Below are 22,656 nucleotides of genomic sequence, written 5' to 3'. Positions count from 1 at the left end.
CTACGAGAAGCTCGCCCAGCTCCGTGCCGAGGGAAAACTAGAGAAGGAGGAGGTGCGTCTGCCTTTCAATGTCTGCTGTGGAGTATTTTACGCAGATAAATAACTGGACCTCATTGCAGACGAAGAAGGTGGTTAATTCGTCGAAAGAGGAGTTCCAATCTGCCAACGAGGATGCAGCAGGACCTGCGGGCTCGGCTCGTGCATTTCTGAAAGCTCGTACCGCCAAAATGTCTCTAGAGAGCAGCGTGGGGACCGTGAAAGTGGTCAAGTCCGACGACGTAAGCAAAAGTGGCGGCTACTACTGCGCGGTTTGCGAGTGCGGCCTCAAGGACTCGGTGGCGTATCTGGACCACATCAATGGCAAAAAGCGTAAGTAGAGTATTGAGACGGAGCTTCTGCAATAGGCTAAACTGTAGTATTGTTATCTTCAGACTTGCGCAAACTCGGCTACAGTATGCGAGTCGAGCGCTCGACAGTGGACCAGGTGAAGAATCGACTGCAAAGTGCGTCTAAGCGCAAATGGGACCCGTTGATGACCAAGAAGCTGGATGCAATGGAAGGTACGTTAGTGTCGGTGGTATTCCTGATCTTCTCATACTAATCGCCCTTTAATTTTGTTTTCATTGGTATTTTTGTGTTCCATAGACTACGAGAAGAAGCTGAAGGCAGCAGAGGAAGAGGAGGCTCGTGTCAAGCGACAGAAGAAGGAGCAGAAGAAAGCCAAGAAACTCGGACAAGAGGCGCCAAACCAGGACAAACAAGACGACACTGACAAGAAACGTGAAGCAGTAGACGAAGTTCCGGATGCTGATGCTGAAATGATGGCCATGATGGGCTTCGGCGGTTTTGGCGGCTCTAAGAAGCAATAGAATGCGTTGTGGCTTAATGTAATTTTTGGAATGTTGTGTAAAAAAAATTCCTTTGGCAAATAATCACAACTCGTTTAAAAAATCACTCCTTATCTTTGGAGAATGTCTGGACGCTCGCCGCACTTCGGCCGTCCCGACGCGCCTCATGCGCAGCGTCACAGCTTACATGCCGCACACCAAGACCACCCTCCCAGCTCCACGCTACTGCTGCGCGGTCTGGCGCGCTCCGTAGACGACGAAATGGTACAATTATTGGACCAGAGTTTTGCCACCATTAAATATAAAACATTGTGGTAGAAGGGGGTGGTAGAATGAACTAGAACAAGAGAGGGCCGTGCATTTCCAAGTCATCAGGTCACTCACCGTCCGCTTCGTCATCCTCGTCCAGATCCTCCACGCTTTGCAGCCTTTCCGACCATTACAGGCTAGAATAATTTACGACAAGGTACGCTCAGAACACTTGGACTGTAATTTCACGAGGGTCGTGCTCAATTCTAATGATTTTGGCCCATTGTAGGCCACTGGAGAACCTCGCGGGTTCGCTTTCGTGGACTTCGACTCGGTGGAGAGCGCGATGCGAGCAATGAACGCCTTCGGTAGAGCGTTGCAACTGTACTACAGTGATTTTCCTCATGTTGTGACAGTGAAACTGCGAATGTGTCCACAGAGACGAGGCCTCTGGTACTGCAGCATCGAGCTGTGAACGTCGGCTACACGGATGGCTTCCGTCGGCGTTCACCAGATGACTCGAACCGACCTCATGACCAGCGTCAGTGGCAACCGCGACCAGACTGGATTTGCGACGAGGTGGGTCTTAGTTCAGCTATTCACTGACTATTAGTTGCTCATTTTTGGTCTTTGCGACAGTGCAATGTGACCAATTTCGGTCGACGAACAAGTTGCTTCCAGTGCAATGCACCCAAAACGGCTCAAACGAAGGAGATCCCAGTGAATTCAGTATTTCGTCAAGAGCAGATGCGTAATCGTAATGATTCTCATTATGGAGGGGAGTCGGCAAACCCTATGGCATCTCAAGGTGCTCCACCAAGAGATGAGATGGATACACACAGACGACATACCGCTGCGTCTCGCGTGCTCGTGGTGCGCATGCTCCCTCCAGATATCGAGGAAGGCGAGGTGCGTAAGCACAACCTGTAGTCATGCAACACTAGTCGCTGATCAAGTATGAACTGTACGCAGCTCCACGTGGCTTTCGCCGAGTTTGACGGCGTACAAGACATCCGACTTATTCGAGACCGCACGACGAATCTGTCGCGAGGGTTTGGCTTCGTCGAGTTCCGCGATATTGACGTATGATTCACTCTTTGTGTCGTGTACTAACAGCACTCTAATGGGTGATTGTGCTGCTGAAATTGACTGTTGTAGGCGGCGACAACTGCACTGCAGAAATGTGCCGGCTTAATGGTGCAGAACGCGCACGTGGAGGTGTCGTATGCGCGGGAATCTCTCAAATCCAGGTCGCATAATGCGGCAGACTTGCACTCAGGACCGCGCACAGGCAGCTCCATGGTCGTCACAGCGCTGGAACAAGCACAATGGTCGCTCTCTCAAGGCCGCGGAGCTGACACGACAACTGATCAGGTGAACGAATGTTGCATTTTTGTCTGCTGAACTGGACGAGACGCAGTACGAAACACGTTTCTAATCTCCAAAGTCTCCTGCTCTCCTACGCGCACTGCGTGTGTATCCACAGCAGACCAGTGTCGACCTAGACGTGAGCGCACTGCTGGATAGTGCTGCAGCGGCAGTTGTGCCTCGCTTTGAAGAACCCAAGAAGCTGTGGCCTCCACCGTTCGAGACAGCAGGCGGCAGCTACGTCTATGTGAGCGAGTACGGGCTCTACTGGGATCCAGACAGCTTGTTCTACTACGATGCACACACCCTGGTGTACCACAACTCGTTTACTGGCCTGTACTATCGGTGTGTGGATCCTCAGAGTAGTGGAGCGTCTGCCTTTCAGGTAATCGAGCCGCCGCTACCTGTTGACGATGAAGCGTACAGCGATGCCACTACAGCGAAGACTCCAGCTGCTAGTAAAGCAGCGTTGAGTTTATCACTGAAGAAGGACAAGAAAAAAGCTCCGGGGATCTCGTTTGCAATCAAGACTACAGCGTTCGCCTCAGCAGCGTCGGTTAGTGAGCAAAGCAACCAGGTTAAAGCAGTGGGGAGCGGTGTAGCCCCAGCTGCAGCCAGTGCAGTCGGTGGGACCAGTATTGGCATGAAGCGCAAGAGTGCAGACGACATAGCCAAGTGGTCACAACGCCAGCGTGAAGCGAAAGAGCCGGAGGCTGGCAATGCAAACACGACAGTTACTCCAAGGACTGATATCACTGCGGAGCCTCGTGCTGCGTCTACTGCAGATTCCGTCATTGATGCATTGACGAGTGTCCCGCAACAACTGCCCATTTGTCTGGTAAGCGCCCTGTTGCACGATTGTGTGTGTTTTTTGGTCAAATGCTGTGACTTACTTTGATTTTTATGGTAGCTTTGTCGCAGGAAGTTTGGGTCTCTGGAGATGCTTCGCAAACATGAAAAATTATCGAAGTTGCATCTGGCAAATTTGGCAAACGCGAATAAGAACAAGCAACATCTCGCTGCACAATACCGAGAGCACGAGAAGGAGATGGAACGAGATGCCAAAAAGCAGCGACAAGAAGAAAGTGCTTCGGCTACTGTCAGCAACGGGAGTGTGCTTCCAGCCAGCAGCCCAACTCCAGAGCCTAGTGCTATCTCTCTGGAGTCTGGAATCGGTGGCAAGATGCTCAAGATGATGGGATGGAAGAGCGGAGAGGGTCTAGGCAAGCATGGCACAGGCATCACGGCACCGATCGATGCAGCCGGACAAGGCGGACGGAGTGACACCGCTGGACTTGGCTTAAAGGCGCCACTCTCAGCCACAGTGGACCTCTCCGATGTCACCTCCGACAAGGAACGTCGACAGCGACTAGCCCGCGCTCGCTACGAGAATGCATAGGTCCATTTTTACCAAAAAAAAGCTTTTTCAAAAGAACATTTTTGCGTTTTGTTATTGAAAATGTTTGCTGAAAAATAAAGCAACTCAAGAGCTCATATTGAGACTTAGAGCAACTTCTGCACGGCGCTCTTGAGCAGCGACTTCTTGTAGCCAGAAATCTTCTCGTGGACCTCCTTGCCGTCCTTGAAGAAGCGGAACTCCGGGTACGCGCCGACCTCAAGCTCGTCCTTGATTTTCTCCACCTCGGGAATGGACACGTCCAGCTTGGCGAACGTCACCTCCGGGTGGGCCTCCGCCAGGTCTGCGAAGAACGGAGCAATCTGAGCGCATTTTCCGCACCACGGGGCCATAAAGTCAGCCACGACGGGCTTGCCACTCTTGATCAGAGCCTGGAACTGGGCCTTATCCTTCACGAGCGTCAGCACAGTTGCGTCGTCGTCGTCGACGTCGTCCTTGACCGTGGAAAAGTACTCGTGGCTGTCCGTAGGCGTGGCCTTAATGGTCTTGTCACCAGGCTGCCAGTTGGCCGGACACACCTCGCCGTGCTCCTCGACGAACTGCAGAGCCTTAATGAGACGCAGAGTCTCGTCGACACTGCGGCCAATGGGCATGTTGTTGATGGTGATCTGCTGGAGAACGCCCTCCTTGTCCATGATGAACAGGCCACGCAGGGCCACACCGGCCTGTTCCACTAGAACACCATACTTAGCCGAGATGACCTTAGTGATGTCCGAGACAATAGGGATGTCCATCTTGCCCAACCCGCCCTTGTTGCGCGGCAGACGCGTCCAGGCCAAGTGGCTCTCAGGCGAGTCACAGGACACGGCGATCAGCTGCGTGTTAAGCGCCTTAAACTCCTCGGCACGGTCGTTAAATGCGATGATCTCGGTGGGGCACACGTACGTGAAGTCCTTGGGGTAGAAGAACAGCACCACGTACTGGCCGCGGTACGTGTCCAGCGACACATCCGCGATGTCACCGTTTACCACGGCTTGGGCCGTAAATTGCGGCGCCTGGTGCTGCACGCGCGCGGCAACGGGCGGGTACTGCACGAACGAATCTTCCTCGTCGTCCTCAAGGAAGAAATCGTCGCCGTCCGAGGCGAACGTGCGCAGCGGCTGACGAGTGGCCACTAGCGAGTTGGAGAGGAAGGGAGCGGCGGCACGCGGGGCCAGGCGGGCAGCTGACGGCAGCGCACGGGCTGCCGCAACGCGACGGATAATTTGCATGGCACGCATCGCTACTTTTGAGCTTGCTTGAGAATGAGGAGCTCTTTATGAGCCTCACGTATGGCGGAGATCTGTTTAACAGATTTGAGTTGAAGCAAACGAATTAAAGAGGTTTTACTGAGATCTATTTGTTTTGCTCTTTTTAGCAAACAAGGTTGGGCTGTTTTTTTAAATCTGGTGGCAAATAACGGTGTAAGGGATCAGTGTGTGACGCAAAGCTGCGCACTTCGAGAAGATTCGACTGTGTATCACAACTTCAAAGGGAAGTTTCGGGTATCATCATGTCAGCAAAAGTCTGGTATCTGCTTGGATTTATTGATTGGGCGACGGTTTGGAGCGTGGATTCAGGTCTGGCGTCAAACAAATTTACAGCTTAGCGTTAACAACAGAGAAGCAGTTAGTCTTCGAAGCTGCTGTGGCAGAATACCTAGGAATACTTTACATCCTCAAACCTACTGGTATTTTACTTTGATTGTCCTTTTAAATATTTACTAACTATAAAATAATCAATTTGTTTTGATAACTATTTAATAAATATTTAAAATGACAAAATAAAAGTAAAATAGGGGCTAGGCAAACAAAAAAGCATTTCATTGTTTCCTTACGCAGCTTTCCACCTAAGCTTTGTTGCTACCATCCACCGGCTTCGACATGCCTCCCTTCGGACCGCGGATCCTTTGACGCATGTCCATTTGCCCGCGTTTGCACTCGAAGTAAGCCACGCGGTATTCCTGTACATCAACGCACTTGTTAGAAGCTTTCAATTATGTGCATTATCCTCTTCACTTCCGCCTCCACCTTGCACTCGTGCGAGTACGCGCGGTCGTGGAGACACTGCTTAAGTGTTTTGGTGCCGTCAGCCATGCACTCTTGCTTCACCATGCAGTCCCGCAGCGCCTCCGCCATATCTCGACACGCCTTGCCCATATCGACCCGTTTTAGAGTATTTTCTTACCCAGTAGAAAAATGTTAAAATTATAATTTAGAGCTGAGAAATAATTCAGAAGGCGATTTTTTAAAAATAATTTTATAAACTTAAATCTAAAAACAAACTTTGATCAACTTCATATATGATGCTCGACCATTGATTAATAAAATGGAGATGATCAACTTCATATATGATGCTCGACCATTGATTAATAAAATGGTGATATGTGCGATTTCTGAATCCCCATTTTGGCACATAGGGATTCCGTAAGGTCTTTTAAATTCTCACTCGGATGAACTAACCAAGAACAAAACGGACTGGAAAGAGTGTTTTGACTTCGCTGGTGCCCATGAAGACGGCCCTCCGACTGACAAGGTCGAACGTCTGGGTGAAGACCAAAACCAATGGTTAGACGAAGAAACGTTACCCGGGTTTCGTCACGAGACGCAAACGTACTACAAGGAGATATAGTACATTGCTCGTCGCTTGTTGAACTCGAAGAGCTAATTTTTTTTTTTAGTTATTTCATAATAACGCTACGTAGTACTTCGAAGTACTATATTTATTGACGTCTAGAATATGGTGTCAGCGTAGAATCTTTGCACAATTTAACATGTCAAAAAAGGCTTGTTCTGAGACTCGTTTTGACAAAAGCATAAATAATGAGCTCATTATGGCCAATAGTGTTGGAGCGCGAGAGTGACAAAACCAAGCTGCATCATTTGCTTCGTGTGCATCGAATCATGTCGGTCCGCACAATTAACAACGCAGTCAGACGCCTAGATTGGAATGTGCTCAGGGACTTGCTTCTCGTCGACAACGACAATGATGACCAGCCCTTTATCGATGACATGACTGCCTGCCTGATATGGATGAATCCTGTGGCGAAGGACAAGGATAAGAACTCGAGAAGGTGCAACAAGTTTCTCGAGAAGAAGAACATTTCAAACGTTTGAACAGTTTGAATGTTTGAACGTAGCAGTAGTTTAAACAGAGAGAGCCTTGCCGCTCATCCATAATTTAATTCACTTTCAAATCTTCCAACTCAAGCTCAAGTCGACCCACACAAGCGACCCTCTGCCAGCCAAGGCCGCTACACACGTCCAAGTCGACTCAAGCCCGATCCGCGTGCCCTCTGCTAGCCAAGGCGCGTCATTTTGATATATCAAATTTGGAACGGATCAATCATTCAAGACCTTCCAAGATGGTGCGACAGTCTCACGACAAGAACGACTACGTCACCTACACTATCGTCACGAGCCCAGCGACTGAGCACGCTCCGGCCGACACCGCGAAGATCAACATCCCCAAGTTCTACGGCGGCAATGCCAAGGACTGGCTGCGATGGAGCATGCGCTTTAAGAGTCTAGCCCAGCAGAAAGGATGGAACGTCGAACAAGCCGCACTACAACTTCTCCTACTACTTGACGGTGAGATGAAGAACGATGTCGAAGATGCTGCGAGACAGGCGGCGCAGGAAGGATTCTCATTTTCACAATTTTACGAGAATATCGGCCAGCAACTAGTCCCTCTCGACTACAGCGAGACCCTCGACGAAGAGCTTTGGAACCTAACCAAGCGCTCGAACGAGTCAGTACAGCAAGTCTACAGACGGCTCAAGGAACTCGTGCGTATGTTCGCTGAATTACCAGTGAACGCTGAAAGTCTTCCCGAGGTACAGCAGTGCCGCTTCCTGAATGGTGCCATGCCTCACGCGTGGCAAGACAAACTTGCCGCGTCTGGAATCGTCCACGAAAGAATGAGTGAGTTACTTTAGTACTTCGAGCGCATTGAAATGCGCGAGAAGTCCATCTCGAAGGACAAAAACAGCCATCAGCAGCAGAAGCCTTCTCGCTACCCCCAACCGAGCAAGTCTACCCACTTGGAGCGACACAAGAGCGGTAATGACAAGAACAAGCACGGGAACTCTGCTGCACCAACACAGAAAGGACAGGGTAAATGGTGCTCACACCATCAGACCTCATCCCACAACACCAGTGACTGCTTCGCACTCAAGAAGCAGCAACCAGCCGAACACAAACAAGCTGAAACTAAGAAGCCGTCCAAGTCGAAGAAGTACCCGAAGGTGTACAAAGCTGACAGTGAGTCCAGTGACGAGGGTGAAGAGTTCAAGTTCATCGGTCTGGTAAATAAGAAGCCTTCTACCACAAAGGCGCCATTGCGCATTGACGTGCAGTTACGTGGCGAACACTCCACTATTGAAGCCCTCCTGGACAGTGGAGCATCGAAGAGTGTAATCAACGCGGCAGCTATGGAAGCTATCGCCAAGCACGGACGCAGACAAGTCGCGTCCAACACAACCTTTCAGACTGCAGGTGGTCCGGTCAAGAGTGACGGTAGCGCCATCGTGCAGTTCAAGTTCACCAAGCTCAACCCGTCGGTCAGAATTACCCACCGGTTTGAGGTCCTTGAGAGCAGCACAGACTCAATGGTCATTGGACGAGACCTGATGGAAGCACTGGGCATTGTGCTCAATTTCAAGGATAAAATCGTTCAATGGGATGGCTGCTCCACCGCGCTGAACACGGGCTCTCCGGTTACTGCGACGGCTTTGGATACGAATACCGACCCCGAGTTCCCCGACGAGTACAAGGAGACAAGCGACGATGCAGTCCAGCCGACTGAGTTGATGCCTGACACGGTGTCTGGAGAATTGGCTGCACGCTACCTGCATCTCCTGCAGCAGTACGCGCATCTATACGATGGCCATCTTGGCAGAATGAAGTTCGACGACTACGTGCTACCTCTGTCTCCTGACTTTAAGCCCGTGCATGCAAAACCGTACGCGATTGCAAGGAGCATCGAAGCCAAAGCCAAGAAAGAAATCCAGCGATTGGTCAACCAAGACGTCCTCGAACAGATTTACGACTCGGAAATGGCCTCTCCAGCTTTCTTCATAGTCAAACCGAACGGTTCGTTACGGTTGCTGATCGACTTCCGACTACTGAACAGGTACCTGCGCCGCAGCCCGTACTACGTGCCCAAGATCCGCGAAATTCTCATGCGCCTCGCAGGGGCGAAGTGCCTTTCATCATTTGATGCGAACATGGGTTACTACGCGCGTCGACTTGCCAAAGAAAGCCGGCCATACACAGCTTTCTGCTTGCCATGGGGCAAGTTCCAGCACAAAAGACTTCCCATGGGCGTTGCAACCGCACCTGATGAGTATCAAGCGTCTATGGAGAAGATCTTTGGAGATCTCGAATTCGTTGTGGTTTATCTCGACGACATACTGGTGTTTTCTCGCAACGAGGAAGAACACTTGGAGCACCTTCGTGTGGTTTTCGAAAGGCTCAACAGATACCATATCACCCTCAACGGCAAGAAATGCCACATCTTACGTGACTCCGTTGACTACCTAGGCTTTACGCTAACTGCTGAAGGCATTCAGCCGCAGGCCAAGAAAATTCAAGCCATACAGCAAATCGCAGTGCCCAAGAACAGGAAGGAACTCCGTCGGTTCCTTGGAATGATAAATTATTATCGCGACATGGTACCTAACAAAGCTGCACTATGTGCTCCGCTCAACCGGTTCACCAGCAACAAGGTCCCGTTTACCTGGCTGCAGAGCGACACAGACGCGTTCAACGCTATCAAGAAGGCGTTTGCCGAAGCTGTACTCCTGGCGTTTCCAGATTTCGACCAACCCTTTCATGTGTACGCCGATGCCAGTGGAAAGCAGCTTGGAGGTATCATCATGCAGCAGAAATCCATTCTTGCCTGCTACTCTCGGTCACTGAACAAGTACCAGATCAACTACACAACGATGGAACTGGAATTGTTGTCCATCGTGTCTCTGCTTCGCGAGTATCGAACTATGTTACTTGGCTTCGAGGTCGTGGTCCACACCGATCACAAAAATTTAATCTACCCGACAGAGACGAATTTGCGCGTGAAGCGCTGGAAGCTACTTCTTTCTGAGTACCGACTCAAACTACACTACATCCAGGGTTCCAAGAACATCGGTGCTGACGCGTTCTCACGTATGCAGTTCGACTCTAACCAACAGCAGACGCTTGACGAAGAGATCTACGCTGCGACTGACGAGCCTGAGTGCGTAATGCACGGCCCAGTCATCCGAGATCATCAAGAGAAAGATGAAACAATTCAGACGATCAAGTCTGCATGTCTTGCCGGAACCAACAATCCTGACTACAAGCTCATGCCTCTTCTTGGTTGTTCACTGGTCGCGTATCAGAAGCGAGTTGTTATTCCTGAATCGCTGCGCGAGGATCTCGTAAGCTGGTATCATCAGAACCTCGGACATCCTGGCCATGAGCGTCAATTCAAGACGATGCATCAAGTTCTCTACTGGCCCGGTATGGAGGCCTTTATCACAGCGTTCGTCAAGAAGTGTCTTGTGTGCAAGCGTGCAAAAGTACACGGTGGCAAGCAGGACTACGGACTATTGCCCCCACGAACGTTGAAGACAGCGAATCCATGGGATGTGGTACACGTTGACCTAATTGGTCCTTACGACGACGGTGGTTATGGCATCACAATGATCGACCACGCCACACGCTGGCTCGAAGTCGCCGTCCAGCCCAACAAGGAGGCGCTAACGACAGCTGAGAGCTTCGACCGTCAATGGCTCTGCCGGTACCCTCGTCCAAAACAAGTAATCCACGACCAAGGCCCAGAGTTTACTGATAAAGAATTTCAAGAGCTCTTGCTGAGCTACGGTATCACGGCGAAGCCCATTACCGTTAAGAACCCACAAGCCAATGCCATCTGCGAACGAGTTCATTTGGAGCTACTAAATATCGTTCGGTGCTACGAGAATGTGGACTGGAAGAAGGCGCTAAACTACGCGGCATTTGCAGTGCGTGCCAGTTACCACAGTATCCTGAATGCGTCACCCGGACAACTCGTCTTCGGCCAAGACATGATATCTCGCCAATTGCATCAAGCGAACTGGAGCTATCTGTCCAAGAGAAGGTTCGAGGCGATCCTCGCTGACAACGATCGCGAGAACGACAAGCGCATCGAGCACTTCTACAATCCAGGAGACAATGTCATGCTTCGGATCCCGAAAGCTTTTCGATCCAAGACGCGAGCTGTTGCACACGGCCCGTATACCATCAAGCTAGTGCACACCAACGGCACGGTCACCATCGACAAAGGTGCAACGACGCAGCAAGTCAGCATCCGCCGCATCTTTCCTTGTTAAACCGCACAGGTTCATGGGGGGAGTATGACATGACTGCCTGCCTGATATGGATGAATCCTGTGGCGAAGGACAAGGATAAGAACTCGAGAAGGTGCAACAAGTTTCTCGAGAAGAAGAACATTTCAAACGTTTGAACAGTTTGAATGTTTGAACGTAGCAGTAGTTTAAACAGAGAGAGCCTTGCCGCTCATCCATAATTTAATTCACTTTCAAATCTTCCAACTCAAGCTCAAGTCGACCCACACAAGCGACCCTCTGCCAGCCAAGGCCGCTACACACGTCCAAGTCGACTCAAGCCCGATCCGCGTGCCCTCTGCTAGCCAAGGCGCGTCATCGAGCTGTGTACGGCATCAGTGAGCGACTGGAACCGCTACGTCAGATCGCCCAGACAAGCGCTAAATCCGAAGTACATGGAGTGGCGCGACGGCAGAATTTGGATTGTGGAGTTTCCTGGTAGCATACACGGTAGCGCTGCTGGCGCATTTTCCGCATCAATGGCTTTAGCGGGGACGGGAATCGACCATCTGAGCCATCATAGCGACTCCACAACTGATGACCCTCCGCCCGGTATGGAGAATGAGCTTCTGATCCAGCCAGATTGTAGCTTTGGGCCATACAGCACCGTTGGGGGTGTTCTACCACCAGGATTGAGACGATGGCGTCAGTATAGTACAGTGAAAGTGGACTTCGGAGTCTGTGAAGGGTGGGGAGGCTTGGATCGCAAATCGGCTCTTTGGCGGCGATACCCCGGTGTTGAGTATGTTGTGTCGATTAAGCTGTCACCGAAACTACGGACCCGCGAGTACCGATTTGAGGAGCGTGTGAACGGGCAATTTCCTGGTAATGACGACCCCAACCGCGCACCGATTTTGCCTATCGGTCAGAACACCGTTCTACAGTTCGACGCCCATCGACTTCTGGGACTCCCGGAAAACGACGATATCCCTGTCGGGTTTAACGATCCGGTGTTGATTAACGTATCCCCACTCATTGAAAGAATTCATCAAGAATCCGAGTTACTGCCCGTGGGAGGACCTCGTCCGCGCCCTGCTGGAGGTCACCAGCGTCGAGTTAGACCCGGCCTTGCGTAAGATCGCTCGTGGTTTGTATTCTGGTCGATCCGCGTCTTACTTTATCCTCCGTCCGATCAGAACTGCTCGGTCATGAGTTGTGGTCTGCCATAGTTATAGATTTATTCAAATAAATCTTTTGGAAACCTGGCATTAACGACTTGGTAGATTAGGTTTTTTTCAGACGCTTAATGGCAGGCTCCACGTTCGGTGTGCCGCATTTGCGGCCTGCAAACGTGGTTTACAGCCTCTTCACACACTAGATATTAATGCTCCTGTACGATTATTAAATCGTACACCATCTAAACTATGAAGACTACAATTTTTTATCTATAATATAATACTTCGAAGTAGCTTCCAATTCATAGTACATGTACAAGGCAGAATACCCATTTGAAAGGTTCAACGCGTGCCCCTACTGTACGCTGCTACCAAAGGCATGATGTGAAAATGTGATTCATGACGGACGAGCCGATGTACGTGGTGCTTTGTAAGCCGTCTCGGATAGATTGAAAGTGGCCAAATCTTAGATAATATCCGATATTACCCCGATTTAAGAAACGAAAACATTTTTAAATTTTCTGAAATTCATCGAGCTAAGTGAATTAAAATCTGGTAATTTACTACATGTAGTTCAGGAAATTTAAAAAAACGAATTTAAATCAAGATCAAAAGTTTGTGAGTTTCTTTTTTTTTGTCGTTGAGGTGTAATAAACGAGGCTGAAGTTGTAAAAGTGCACGCACTGGGGCTAGCAGAGGCCGATAAGGTGCTGGTGAGACTGTGGTGATCGCTCCTGCTTTTTAAAAAGTCGATGTCGTTCAAACCGCATACTATCGCATTAATAAGCACATGTACACACACCAACTTTGGAATAATGAAGAGATGGTACACTTTGAGTGGACATATTTTCCGACCTGATACGTGGGCTTAGATGAACAACCTATGCACTTCGTCCTGTATGCATCTCCTAAATGCTCTTAGAGCATCTCCACCGGTGGGGCTCTATATCTATATAGCGACTGAAGAGCTCAAATTGATAACTACTGGGGTTTCACCAGGCGTCTCTATCGCCAATTTTTTAGCTACCGGGGGGTTGTGGTCGCTATTTCGGGCGCCATAGCGACTGAAATCTATAGGAGGTTGGATCACTTGCAAACGAACAATGCCTCGAGGAAAAGCTTGGTCGGACAAGGAAGACGCCGTCCTGTGCACGGCGTGGTGCGCTACCCAATCGCAGGGGCCGATCAGAGGGCGGACAACCTTTGGACGCTAATCTTGCAGTCATACTGTACGATAGTACCAGGATGCTTGTGCGGCGATACTTCGCCGCACAAGCATCTCATTAGCCGCAGTGAAGTCTCTGTCGACATTTGCAGCCTTGCCGGGCTGTGAACCGCCGTGTTTTCTCTTTTTCGGTGCGCGAGGGGTCAAAAGTAGCGAGCAGACGTACGCCTCTTCCTCGTCGTCAAGAGCTTCTCGCAGAAGACGATTTCTCCACATAGCGACAGATTGGTGAGTGATGCCTCTCGGTGTCTATCGCTAAAAACATTCCGGCCAATCGGAAGGCAACGAGTCTGCGACACACCGGTGGAGATGCTCTAAAGCCTGGTAAATTACTAGTTCAGAAAATTATCAAAAAAAATCAAATACAAGCTTATTGTACTAAACCCTATCGAACATGATACCCCTGTCTTTATTCATAACGAGGTTCGAAAATCAAATACGAAAGCTACATCGATTAGAATAATACGGTCTACAGTCATTGTTGTTCGCTGCGCCACCGACACTTTGTCAAAGCGTTCTACCAATGGAGCAGCAACGGCTGCGCTACGGCGTCAGCGACCAAGCGCAGAATACTGGACCTTACCAGCACCTTTGTATTCTCGACGAAGACGTGTTCGAGCTCATCCTCAGTTTCCTCAGTAACCAGACACTCGCCAAATTGCACGCCGTCACTGGCGACTGCTACTCGACTTGTGAGCCTCACCTGGCTCAGCTCTGCTGCAAATGTGGAAATGACAATCCAAAACTTCTCCACAACATTTGTCGAGAGTGTGAGTCGAAGTCGAGCAATTACTTGCCATTTGCCGATAAAGACATGGCCACGAGTGTTTACGGCTTGAAAATGCGTGAGCTGGTGGACATTCCACAATGCACAAGCGCTGGACTTGATGGCGAAACGCTGTACAGACGTGTGGATCTGGAGACCTATTTGGAGACTAAATTCGGGTCGAAGTTGGGGTGGCTTCGGGAAATCGCGCGGCGTGATATGGTGGAGAGGAAGATTCAAGAGATGGAGCAACAGGAGCGAGCGGAACGAGACGCTTTTATGGAGTCTTTGGCCCCCAATTTTCCCATCTACGCTCAACTAATCGACTTAGAGGAGGAGATCAACAAGAGTCGATTAGAACAATGTAGCAGACGTTTTGTTGCCCTGACGACGGCTTTGAACTCGCGTGGGCTTCAATTGCGACCTGGGTTTAAACACTGTGAGCGGTTCATCACCACTGGAGAGGGCGACATTTCGGATGTGGTGGATACTACAGAAGAAATGCGCTTTGTGAACGCGTACACTAATTATCAGTGGAAGATGAAAAGTGGGCAGCAAGGCAACGAAGTGATCGATGAGAAAGTGAAAATGGACTTGAGCATCTCGTACTTAGAGAACCACAGGGGACTCGAGCTTCCGCGTAAGTGGGAGAATTGCCGCTCGCGCTTTGACGAAGCTCGACGCACTGGAGACATCCCAGGGCGCTACATTTACAGCGAGTAAGAGGAAACACTCAAGTACTCGATAACCTTTACGACAGGATGCAGCTTTGTTCTCACTTCGAGAAAGCACGGAACAGGTCAGCTCTTGCTGAAATTGTTACTCTGCTGGAAGCTGCGGGACAAATATATTGTGTGGCTGTGTGGTGCTCTCGAGTTGCAACGCTTGCAAGAGGCGAATGTGACTGCGACGGTACCAGGTTGGAAGTTCTGAGTTTATAAGTACTTGAGATTAATATCCGAACCAGATTGATTAGGTTTGAGATCATTTTTAAACTTGCTCTTTGTTTGCGACCTGCAGATGGAAGTTTACTTTTTCTGTACTACAGTGCAGTAGATGCAGCTGTATAAGCGGCAACTTTAAACGATTTTTTTATTCCCTTGCACCAACTTGGCACGAAGCTTACGTGAGAAGCGCTCGCTTTAAAGAAGACCGAGAAGCGACATCCGTTTCTTTCTTGCTGTAGATTTTCCTTTAAATATGTAGCTCGAGGAGTCGATCGATCAACGTGAGTGTTTGATTACTTAGTAACGACGAGCCAACTCACCACAGCAATGGTCTTGTCAGAGCACAACTGAGATGTAGCAAACGTAAGTTTTTCAAATTATTCTTAAAAAAAACGAGGAGCTCTTCGTAGCTGCTAACGCTTCTACCTTTCCAGTAGTGATAAATCTTGGACAAAGTTGATTTCTCTCGCAGCATTTCTCTCAGTGCATTGAATCGTCGGGTGCATTGCTTCAACACTTTGAAGGACCCGAACTAGAAAATTACTTGTCTTCTGACCATAGGCACGTTTGAATCGTGGTACCGTCATCCTCGATTTCTTCAATTGAGTGGAGGAGTCAATTCATTGTTCCTCGCTTCACTCTCGACAGCAGCCCCAACAGTTTCCTTTTCCAGTCGTGACGAATATTTTGCATGAGAGTGAATCATAACGAATTCGACGTCCTTGTACCCACAGCGCCGCTGTTAATGCTTTAAATCGTTAAATCCATTGCTTTAATACCTCCTCGTCCGTCTCCTTGAAGCTAATGCAGTAAACATACTCTGCAAACTCCTCTGACAGATCAAAGAGAAAATCCTGTGTTTTATTGGTTTGCTTTCGAGTAGCAGTCGCCTTCTTTGTTCGAATGTCCCTCTTTACCAGAAATCAAAGCCACTCTTTCTTCGAGTCGTGAAGATTAACCGTGTGGTGTTCCAGCAGCCGCCAGCTGACTTTTTGGTGACCAAACTTTGATGTCATTTCGTGGATATCTTTCCTCCCCACCCCGTACCTTTTACTCGATCTCTGTCTGCTTGCATGTGAAGTTAACCCAATGGGAATACACTTCCGACACAAGCCACCAGCAATTACTGGATTGTCATTCTCACATTTACAGCAAAATCCCGCCAATTCAGGCTCACATCGCTTATAACGATCACCAGTAATCATCTGCATTTTCGTAAGTGTTTGGTTGCCCAGGAAGGACAGGATTACCTCATGAACACTCTCATTGATGAAACTGACGTTATAAGAGCGAGTTTTCTTGGCCGCGGCTTTGTCATGATCTTTCTTAGCGCATTTCTTCAGATGGAAAGTCATACCGCGAGTAGTGAACGCCTGCTCACAGAAGTCGCAAAAAGAATTTCGCATTGTAACTTGCATGTCTTCGTCATCGGTAACAAAGACCTTTCCACGCAGCATCTCTCTGTGCCGTCAGCGGTTGCAACGGGTACCGTCCGTATCCACCCATCTGTCTCATGGGTGGGTGCGGATACCCATTGTGCATTTTGAGCTAAACATGGCTACCTGGGTTAATTAAATTTGTGAAAACTATTTTAAGTTTCCACGCATAGAAAAGTTTTCAAAAGGCAAATTAGGCTGCTTCCCGAAAATCTTATGATTAAGTAACGGGGGAACAGGTGGACAGCAAACAACAGTGACGTAGCACGTTTTTTCTCGAAATCTTTGAGTTTTATTTGTGATGTACGTTCGTCTTGAGTGACAGCTTGTGACCCAATAGTTATTGGCATCGTGTGTGTGTCTTTGTCTTGAGTGACAGCTATTGATAACTATTGGGTCATTGGGTCACAAGCTGTCACTCAAGACGAAGACAAACCATTTTTCGCAGTTTCCTAGTTTCACTAATCATGGAGAAACACGGACGTGCCGCGACCAACAACCAAGCGTCTGAATCGCCACCTAGAAAAGTCGCTAAAGTGATTTCAGTATGCGACTATTGTGACAAGCAGTTCACTGCGCGAGGTCTCTCCATGCATCAGAAGAAATGCGCCAAGAAACAAGAGTGCGACAAAGCCGCAGCCAAAAAGACCCGCTCGTACAGATTCAGCTTTATCAACGAGGCCATTCATGAAGAGATCCTCTCGTTTCTGAACAACCAGACACTCACCAAGATGCAAATGATCACTGGAGATCATTTCCAGCAGTGTAATTCCTCGTTGGCCAGATATTGCTGCAAATGCGAGAACGATAGCCCCGTTGTTCGACATAGTCTTTGTCGACAGTGTCTGTCCGATTCAAAACACCAGTTTAATGGACGCATTGCAAAACGATGCGCGAAGGATAAGTTCGGCATGCGGGAGGTACATTTCAATTCCATCGACAAGCCCGATACTTATCCGTACTATAGCTGCAAGACACTTGAAGATTACATGCTCTCAACTTTCGGCTCAAAGAAGGAGTGGTTGCTACAGATCGCGAAGGTGGACATACGAAAAAAGAAGACACGTTCTACTCGACGTCAAAACAGGGAAAGAAAATATGCTCTGAAACGTGCGGCACTAGGATTCGCAGCTTTTGTCAGGGCCATTGGTTTCAAGGGGGCGGACGAGGAAGTGTTGGAGAAATGCAAACAGCGATTTGTTGTACTGGAAGCGAAGCTGGAAGAGCGTGGTCTTTTTCTTCGAGACGACTCGGTCCCGTGCAAGATTTTCGTCACGACGGGACATGGAAGCGTTGAGGCTGTGGTTGACGCTGTAGCAGGAACAGCTTGATGGTCTCTCACGGGATGTTGGTCATACATTGGTCTTCTGATGGATATCATGAGTTAAGAATGCCAAATACCGAAACATGGAGTAACGCTTTGGCTTCTGGGAATTAAAACCGTCTGAGAAGAATATTTTCTTGATTTCATTTAGTGTTATTCAACACATGTCATGTGCTGAAAAATGAATTGATGATGCGATAACTTTTACCGGGACAGTAAAGCGTCTACTGGAATGCAGGTAGCTAAGGCCGGTATTTTAATAGCTCGGTACGTCAAGAGCAAATTAATTAAAAAAAATACAATTTATTGGCGACACGGGTCTGGCGCAATGAAGATCATTTATACTGTGATTTATGCAATAGGGGTTATCACGGTTGGAAAGTAAGTATGTTTGGTCAGCCAATTAAGCCAATCCTTCATCCGTCATCTGTGAGGGCCAAAATCGTGCAGAAAAGTGAAGCTGGAAATACCGCAAAACCAACCACTTCTGACACGGTTTTCTACCAATCATAACTAACCATCACTGGCCACGGGACGCGAAGATTTAATTTGATTGGCCGGTCAAATTTACTTTCCAACCGTGATAGCCCCTAATAATTTGGATTTTTGTTTAGATTAATACTTTATCAGTATCACTTATTGATAATACAGATAGTCTCTAGAATTTATTGTCAGTTTCAGAGAAGTGGTACAGTCTAATTCAAAATCCCGAAGTGTTCCAAACCTATCAGATATGATACATTCCCAATCTGAGGTGGATACTTTTTGACACTTTAAAACGGCCAAGCGAACGTGTAGAAGTTCGAATGACAACCCGACGATGGCATCCCGATCCATGATTTAATTTCAGAGACCATCGGGTGCCGCATTGTACCTACGAGATACCGGAGTGATCACAACTCGATATAGTAAATTCAGCGTCTCCCTGATAGTTCTGATCAGTGGCTTCAAGTTGTTCCCGTGCACGCGATACTGCGATAGCGCCAGCGCAATGATAACTGCTGAGCCACCAAAAATATAAATCACGGCTGTACGGCAATGTACCTCGAGCCACCGTAAACCGCATAACAACCCACTTGCCCGCCAACTACCAGGAAGATACGTCCAACACCGTCCAAGTACAGCATACACACGCGCCTTGGTAGTGGGATCATCGGAAACAACAATCGAACGCCATAATGTGTACTTGGGAGGCCGAATCCGCACTCAACCGCCAGATTGGGCTTGCGCTACCTGGATCGTCGAGTCGCGATGACGGAACCGGTACGAGAGGTAAGCCATACGAAAAACTAGGTAGACTAGAGTTAAATGTCGATGTTGAATCGAACCGTATAATGTTCGAGCTCTGTAGTCCACCTCCGTGGCGTCAGCTCTGAAGATTAGGGTGCCCCACTGCGAGGCACCGTGCTTCCAAGTGACATACGATATCATGGCCTCCGGTAGCTGCACCTTCGAATCGGAATGCTTACACGAGCAAAAGTCACACCCTTCTTGAGACTGGAAGTGAAGATGGACAGCCTAATTGTCGTGCTTCGGAGCTTGCCGTAATATATCAAGCGGAATCGGTGAAGCGGTAGGACGCGGACTACTAGAGCGCTTGCTCCCGTTTCGAATAGACCTGATAGATGTGGTGGACACCATCACGTTAAAGAGACCCGCATGCGCCCACGTTTGATCAGAACCGGTCGATGCCGTGGCGCACCAGCCGGATTAGATACAATGAGCCAGGCGGGTCCTGGCTCATTGTCGTTCGTGCGGCTCCAAGAAGTAGCGACACGTGCCGGCCTTAGCTGATGAATTGAAAGGGCACCGTAAACCCATGTGTGTAGAGATTGACCACCGCGTATACGAGCTCTTTCGGGGCATTATCACACTGCCGTGAAAGCGAATCCATGTGAGCCGCGCCGAGCACTGCTACCACTAGCCGGGGAAACAACTCGATGGTCGTGTCCTGTATACAGAAAAGTGTCTGACGAAGATCCAAAATGGAACGAATGCTCTTCGCTGAGCTCGTGTCCGCTGACGACGAAGTAGCTGGATCGTGAGTAATCGCCCTCCTACTGGAAATATCTAATAACGGAGGCAGGAAGTGGTCGAGTTGCCTCGTCTCGAAACTGACGCCAAGGATCATCTTCGCTGTGACCTTGGTGACCCGAAATTTTCCGCGCAAAACCTCTTGCTGCTGAATAGTCGATACCCGGCCCGACCAGTTGAGACGCCAAAAAGAGTTTGAGACAGATTCCATGTACCTACCTTCAGATCGTGAACCAACTTGAGCCGTCTGGTGGACGTTTAATTACGCCGCCAGCCGCCTGTCTGCTAGCTCATAGGGTGCGATTCGAGGCGCAAGTCTTCACCGGCTTGGCCAGTACGAGCGCTGCGGTCTCCTCGGTCGTCAAATCTGGAGCCAAAACAAGTACGGCCTTCGCTACGAAAAAGTCTGCGAGACCGGCTTCGAGGCTATCTGTCCCGACTCTCAAGGCAGGTCTAAATCCAGGAACTGTCCCAGTAACTTTGGCGGAGGTCGCTAGTGGTGCGTGGTGAAGCGGGATCAGCAAAATCTGCGAGATTGCTCGATCCAACTTACCAACAGCGCCCAAAGACCGACTACCGGTGAGGGCCCCCATGATCAATGGCCTGCTGAGCTTTCCTCACCTAAGAAGGGTATCTTGCTCTCTTCGAAGCGATCAAGTGGTGAAGCTTGAGTGCCTTGGCGAGACGTGGGGTGGAAATGGAGCAATAGTGGTACGATCTTCACTCTGCGACTGTAGTTGTTTCTGGATCCCAAGCGAATATTCGAACTTGGTGGATCAAAGGCCTAGATCTGGGATCTGGCTGTAGGGTTGCCTTGCGGGTGTGTCTTCGTGCCTTTGCGCTCCTATGCGTCGGACTTGCCGCTTCTTTAGCGAGGTCTTGAAGGTTGCGAGTCGATAGCAATACCTGGTCAGGTAATAAATCCAAGTAACGTTGTAAGTTTGCACGTATAAGGAAAGCTCACTAGGTGGTAGGATCTGACCAATATATTATCCAGTTATCACTACCCACGCTAGCTCTGCAATTCCCAACCCTCCTCGAGCTCGTACAACCAATATCGTTCCAATTCTTGAGGACAGGAAGACACTTGTGTAACACAAAGCAAATTCGAGTCTAATTCATTAGTTGAGCCTATACATGCCTGAAGTTCTACCCTCTATGTCTTTTACCTGCTAAATTCCCTACCAGACTCGGCTTCCCGCCCTATCTCGCTTTGCCCCCCCCCCCCGCTGTTTCAGCATCAGATCCACCGAATTCATGGCGCAATCATCATGAGGTCGCCATATTATGTGTATAATGCCCCAGGTCCAAGCCACGTTAGCCCCTCATACTGCAAATGTACACTTCCTCATGGATCTGAGTCCTCCAATCATCCAGTTCCACATTACAAATACATGCGGTCTCTAACGCTCCACGAAAGTTCGAGGTCTATTGGCTCTAACACCCCTATTCGATATATATTTAGTCACTCTGTGTAAGATCCTCGATACATAAGATCCGGGAGTGGGATCCGAAAAATCTAGTGGCGGATCTTGCATTATCATCCGTCATTCATGCCCGATCCACCTTCAGCTGGTATCTGCGACCCTTCCTCCATCGGATCACCACTGGATCCACCCTCACATGGTGGATCCCATATCCCCTTGGCGTACTTGGGTGAGGGTGAGCTCAAGCATTTTCTTGATGGATCCCAGTTGCACTGCCATCAAACATGCTCATCTGGTCATTCTTTAGGCGCTTAGCCACCGTCGTCATCCGGGTCCATTCTTTATGAGCTCTTATTCCAGGCCCACACAGTCAGCCCATATAGGGTACGGATCCAGGTACCTCATCCTTGGATTGCTGATCAACGGTACCGTTCCACGTCTCCAACGTCACCCAGAAATTCATAGGTGGTAGGCTCGACCTTTGACACACTTCATATCGATCAGATCCACTTCGTCCGGTAAGGATCCACTTCGAGCAGTCCATTTCCACTTTATTCACCGGATGCCGCCACTATTCCGTGATTATGACACCTCGTCAGTTCCCATCTCTCATTTCGGAGAAAGCGCTTCACCACAGGTGCGAGGAGAGCGGACACGACTGTCAGAGAGGCGTACAGGTGGCCCATGCGTACGTGTGCTACGCGACCGAGAACGGCTGCGAAGCTGACGGCCGTGGGCCGCTCGAGCTGGATGCGGACTATGGCTACGACTTCGGCTCCGACGAGAGCCACAAGCTACCTTGTCAAATGGATTCTGAAGCCGTGCATTCGGTGTCACGGGTGCTAATGGATCCACCGGTAAGCGGAGCAGCAACAGCTGGAGGAATTGCTAGCTGGCTGCTTGAGACGAAAGTATCTGCTGCGTCGTACGAGTAAGCCCCATGGTTGCAGTCAGCACCGCCTCTGAGACGGGGAGAGCCGACGTCACCGGTAACGACCCGGTCATTCGTACATCCGCTGCTGGGGCCGGAGTCGTACTGGTAGGTGGATGCTGACGGGACAACAGGGACATCAGCGGTTGAGGCCACCCTCACATCTGCCCGGGAATGGCAAAAGAACGACAAATGCGACTGGAGCGTCTGGAAGTCACCAATCC

The 22,656-nt window shown here is 49.4% G+C and overlaps 6 protein-coding genes across 6 annotated transcripts; 4 read left to right on the top strand and 2 right to left on the bottom strand.

Moving 5' to 3' along the window:
- Positions 1–227: 227 nt before the first annotated feature.
- Positions 228–869, top strand: PITG_00853 (uncharacterized protein; the record flags this gene model as incomplete). Its single annotated transcript, XM_002909355.1, has 3 exons — positions 228–369; positions 432–560; positions 646–869. The coding sequence occupies 3 exons, from the start codon at positions 228–230 to the stop codon at positions 867–869; spliced, it is 495 nt and encodes a 164-aa protein (XP_002909401.1).
- A 583-nt stretch (positions 870–1,452) lies between these two features.
- Positions 1,453–2,186, top strand: PITG_00852 (uncharacterized protein; the record flags this gene model as incomplete). The annotated part of the gene is made up of 4 exons (XM_002909354.1): positions 1,453–1,465; positions 1,537–1,676; positions 1,737–2,006; positions 2,070–2,186. 4 exons carry the CDS (start codon positions 1,453–1,455, stop codon positions 2,184–2,186), a joined length of 540 nt encoding a protein of 179 aa, XP_002909400.1.
- A 210-nt stretch (positions 2,187–2,396) lies between these two features.
- PITG_00851 (uncharacterized protein) lies at positions 2,397–3,864 on the top strand (the record flags this gene model as incomplete). The annotated part of the gene is made up of 6 exons (XM_002909353.1): positions 2,397–2,492; positions 2,584–3,002; positions 3,102–3,157; positions 3,251–3,303; positions 3,376–3,550; positions 3,608–3,864. 6 exons carry the CDS (start codon positions 2,397–2,399, stop codon positions 3,862–3,864), a joined length of 1,056 nt encoding a protein of 351 aa, XP_002909399.1.
- Positions 3,499–5,132, bottom strand: PITG_00850 (thioredoxin-dependent peroxide reductase, putative; the record flags this gene model as incomplete). The annotated part of the gene is made up of 1 exon (XM_002909352.1): positions 3,499–5,132. The coding sequence occupies one exon, from the start codon at positions 5,100–5,102 to the stop codon at positions 3,969–3,971; it is 1,134 nt and encodes a 377-aa protein (XP_002909398.1).
- Positions 5,133–5,710: 578 nt separating this feature from the next.
- PITG_00849 (uncharacterized protein) lies at positions 5,711–6,020 on the bottom strand (the record flags this gene model as incomplete). Its single annotated transcript, XM_002909351.1, has 2 exons — positions 5,711–5,824; positions 5,880–6,020. 2 exons carry the CDS (start codon positions 6,018–6,020, stop codon positions 5,711–5,713), a joined length of 255 nt encoding a protein of 84 aa, XP_002909397.1.
- An 8,070-nt stretch (positions 6,021–14,090) lies between these two features.
- PITG_00848 (uncharacterized protein) lies at positions 14,091–15,056 on the top strand (the record flags this gene model as incomplete). Its single annotated transcript, XM_002909350.1, has 1 exon — positions 14,091–15,056. One exon carries the CDS (start codon positions 14,091–14,093, stop codon positions 15,054–15,056), a length of 966 nt encoding a protein of 321 aa, XP_002909396.1.
- Between the last annotated feature and the right edge of the window lie 7,600 nt (positions 15,057–22,656).

The sequence above is a fragment of the Phytophthora infestans genome, genomic scaffold (assembly GCF_000142945.1).
Source record: "Phytophthora infestans T30-4 supercont1.1 genomic scaffold, whole genome shotgun sequence".
Taxonomy (NCBI): Eukaryota; Oomycota; class Peronosporomycetes; order Peronosporales; family Peronosporaceae; genus Phytophthora; species Phytophthora infestans.
Note: the sequence above shows the minus strand (reverse complement) of the source record. Positions and strands in the feature narration are given on the sequence as shown.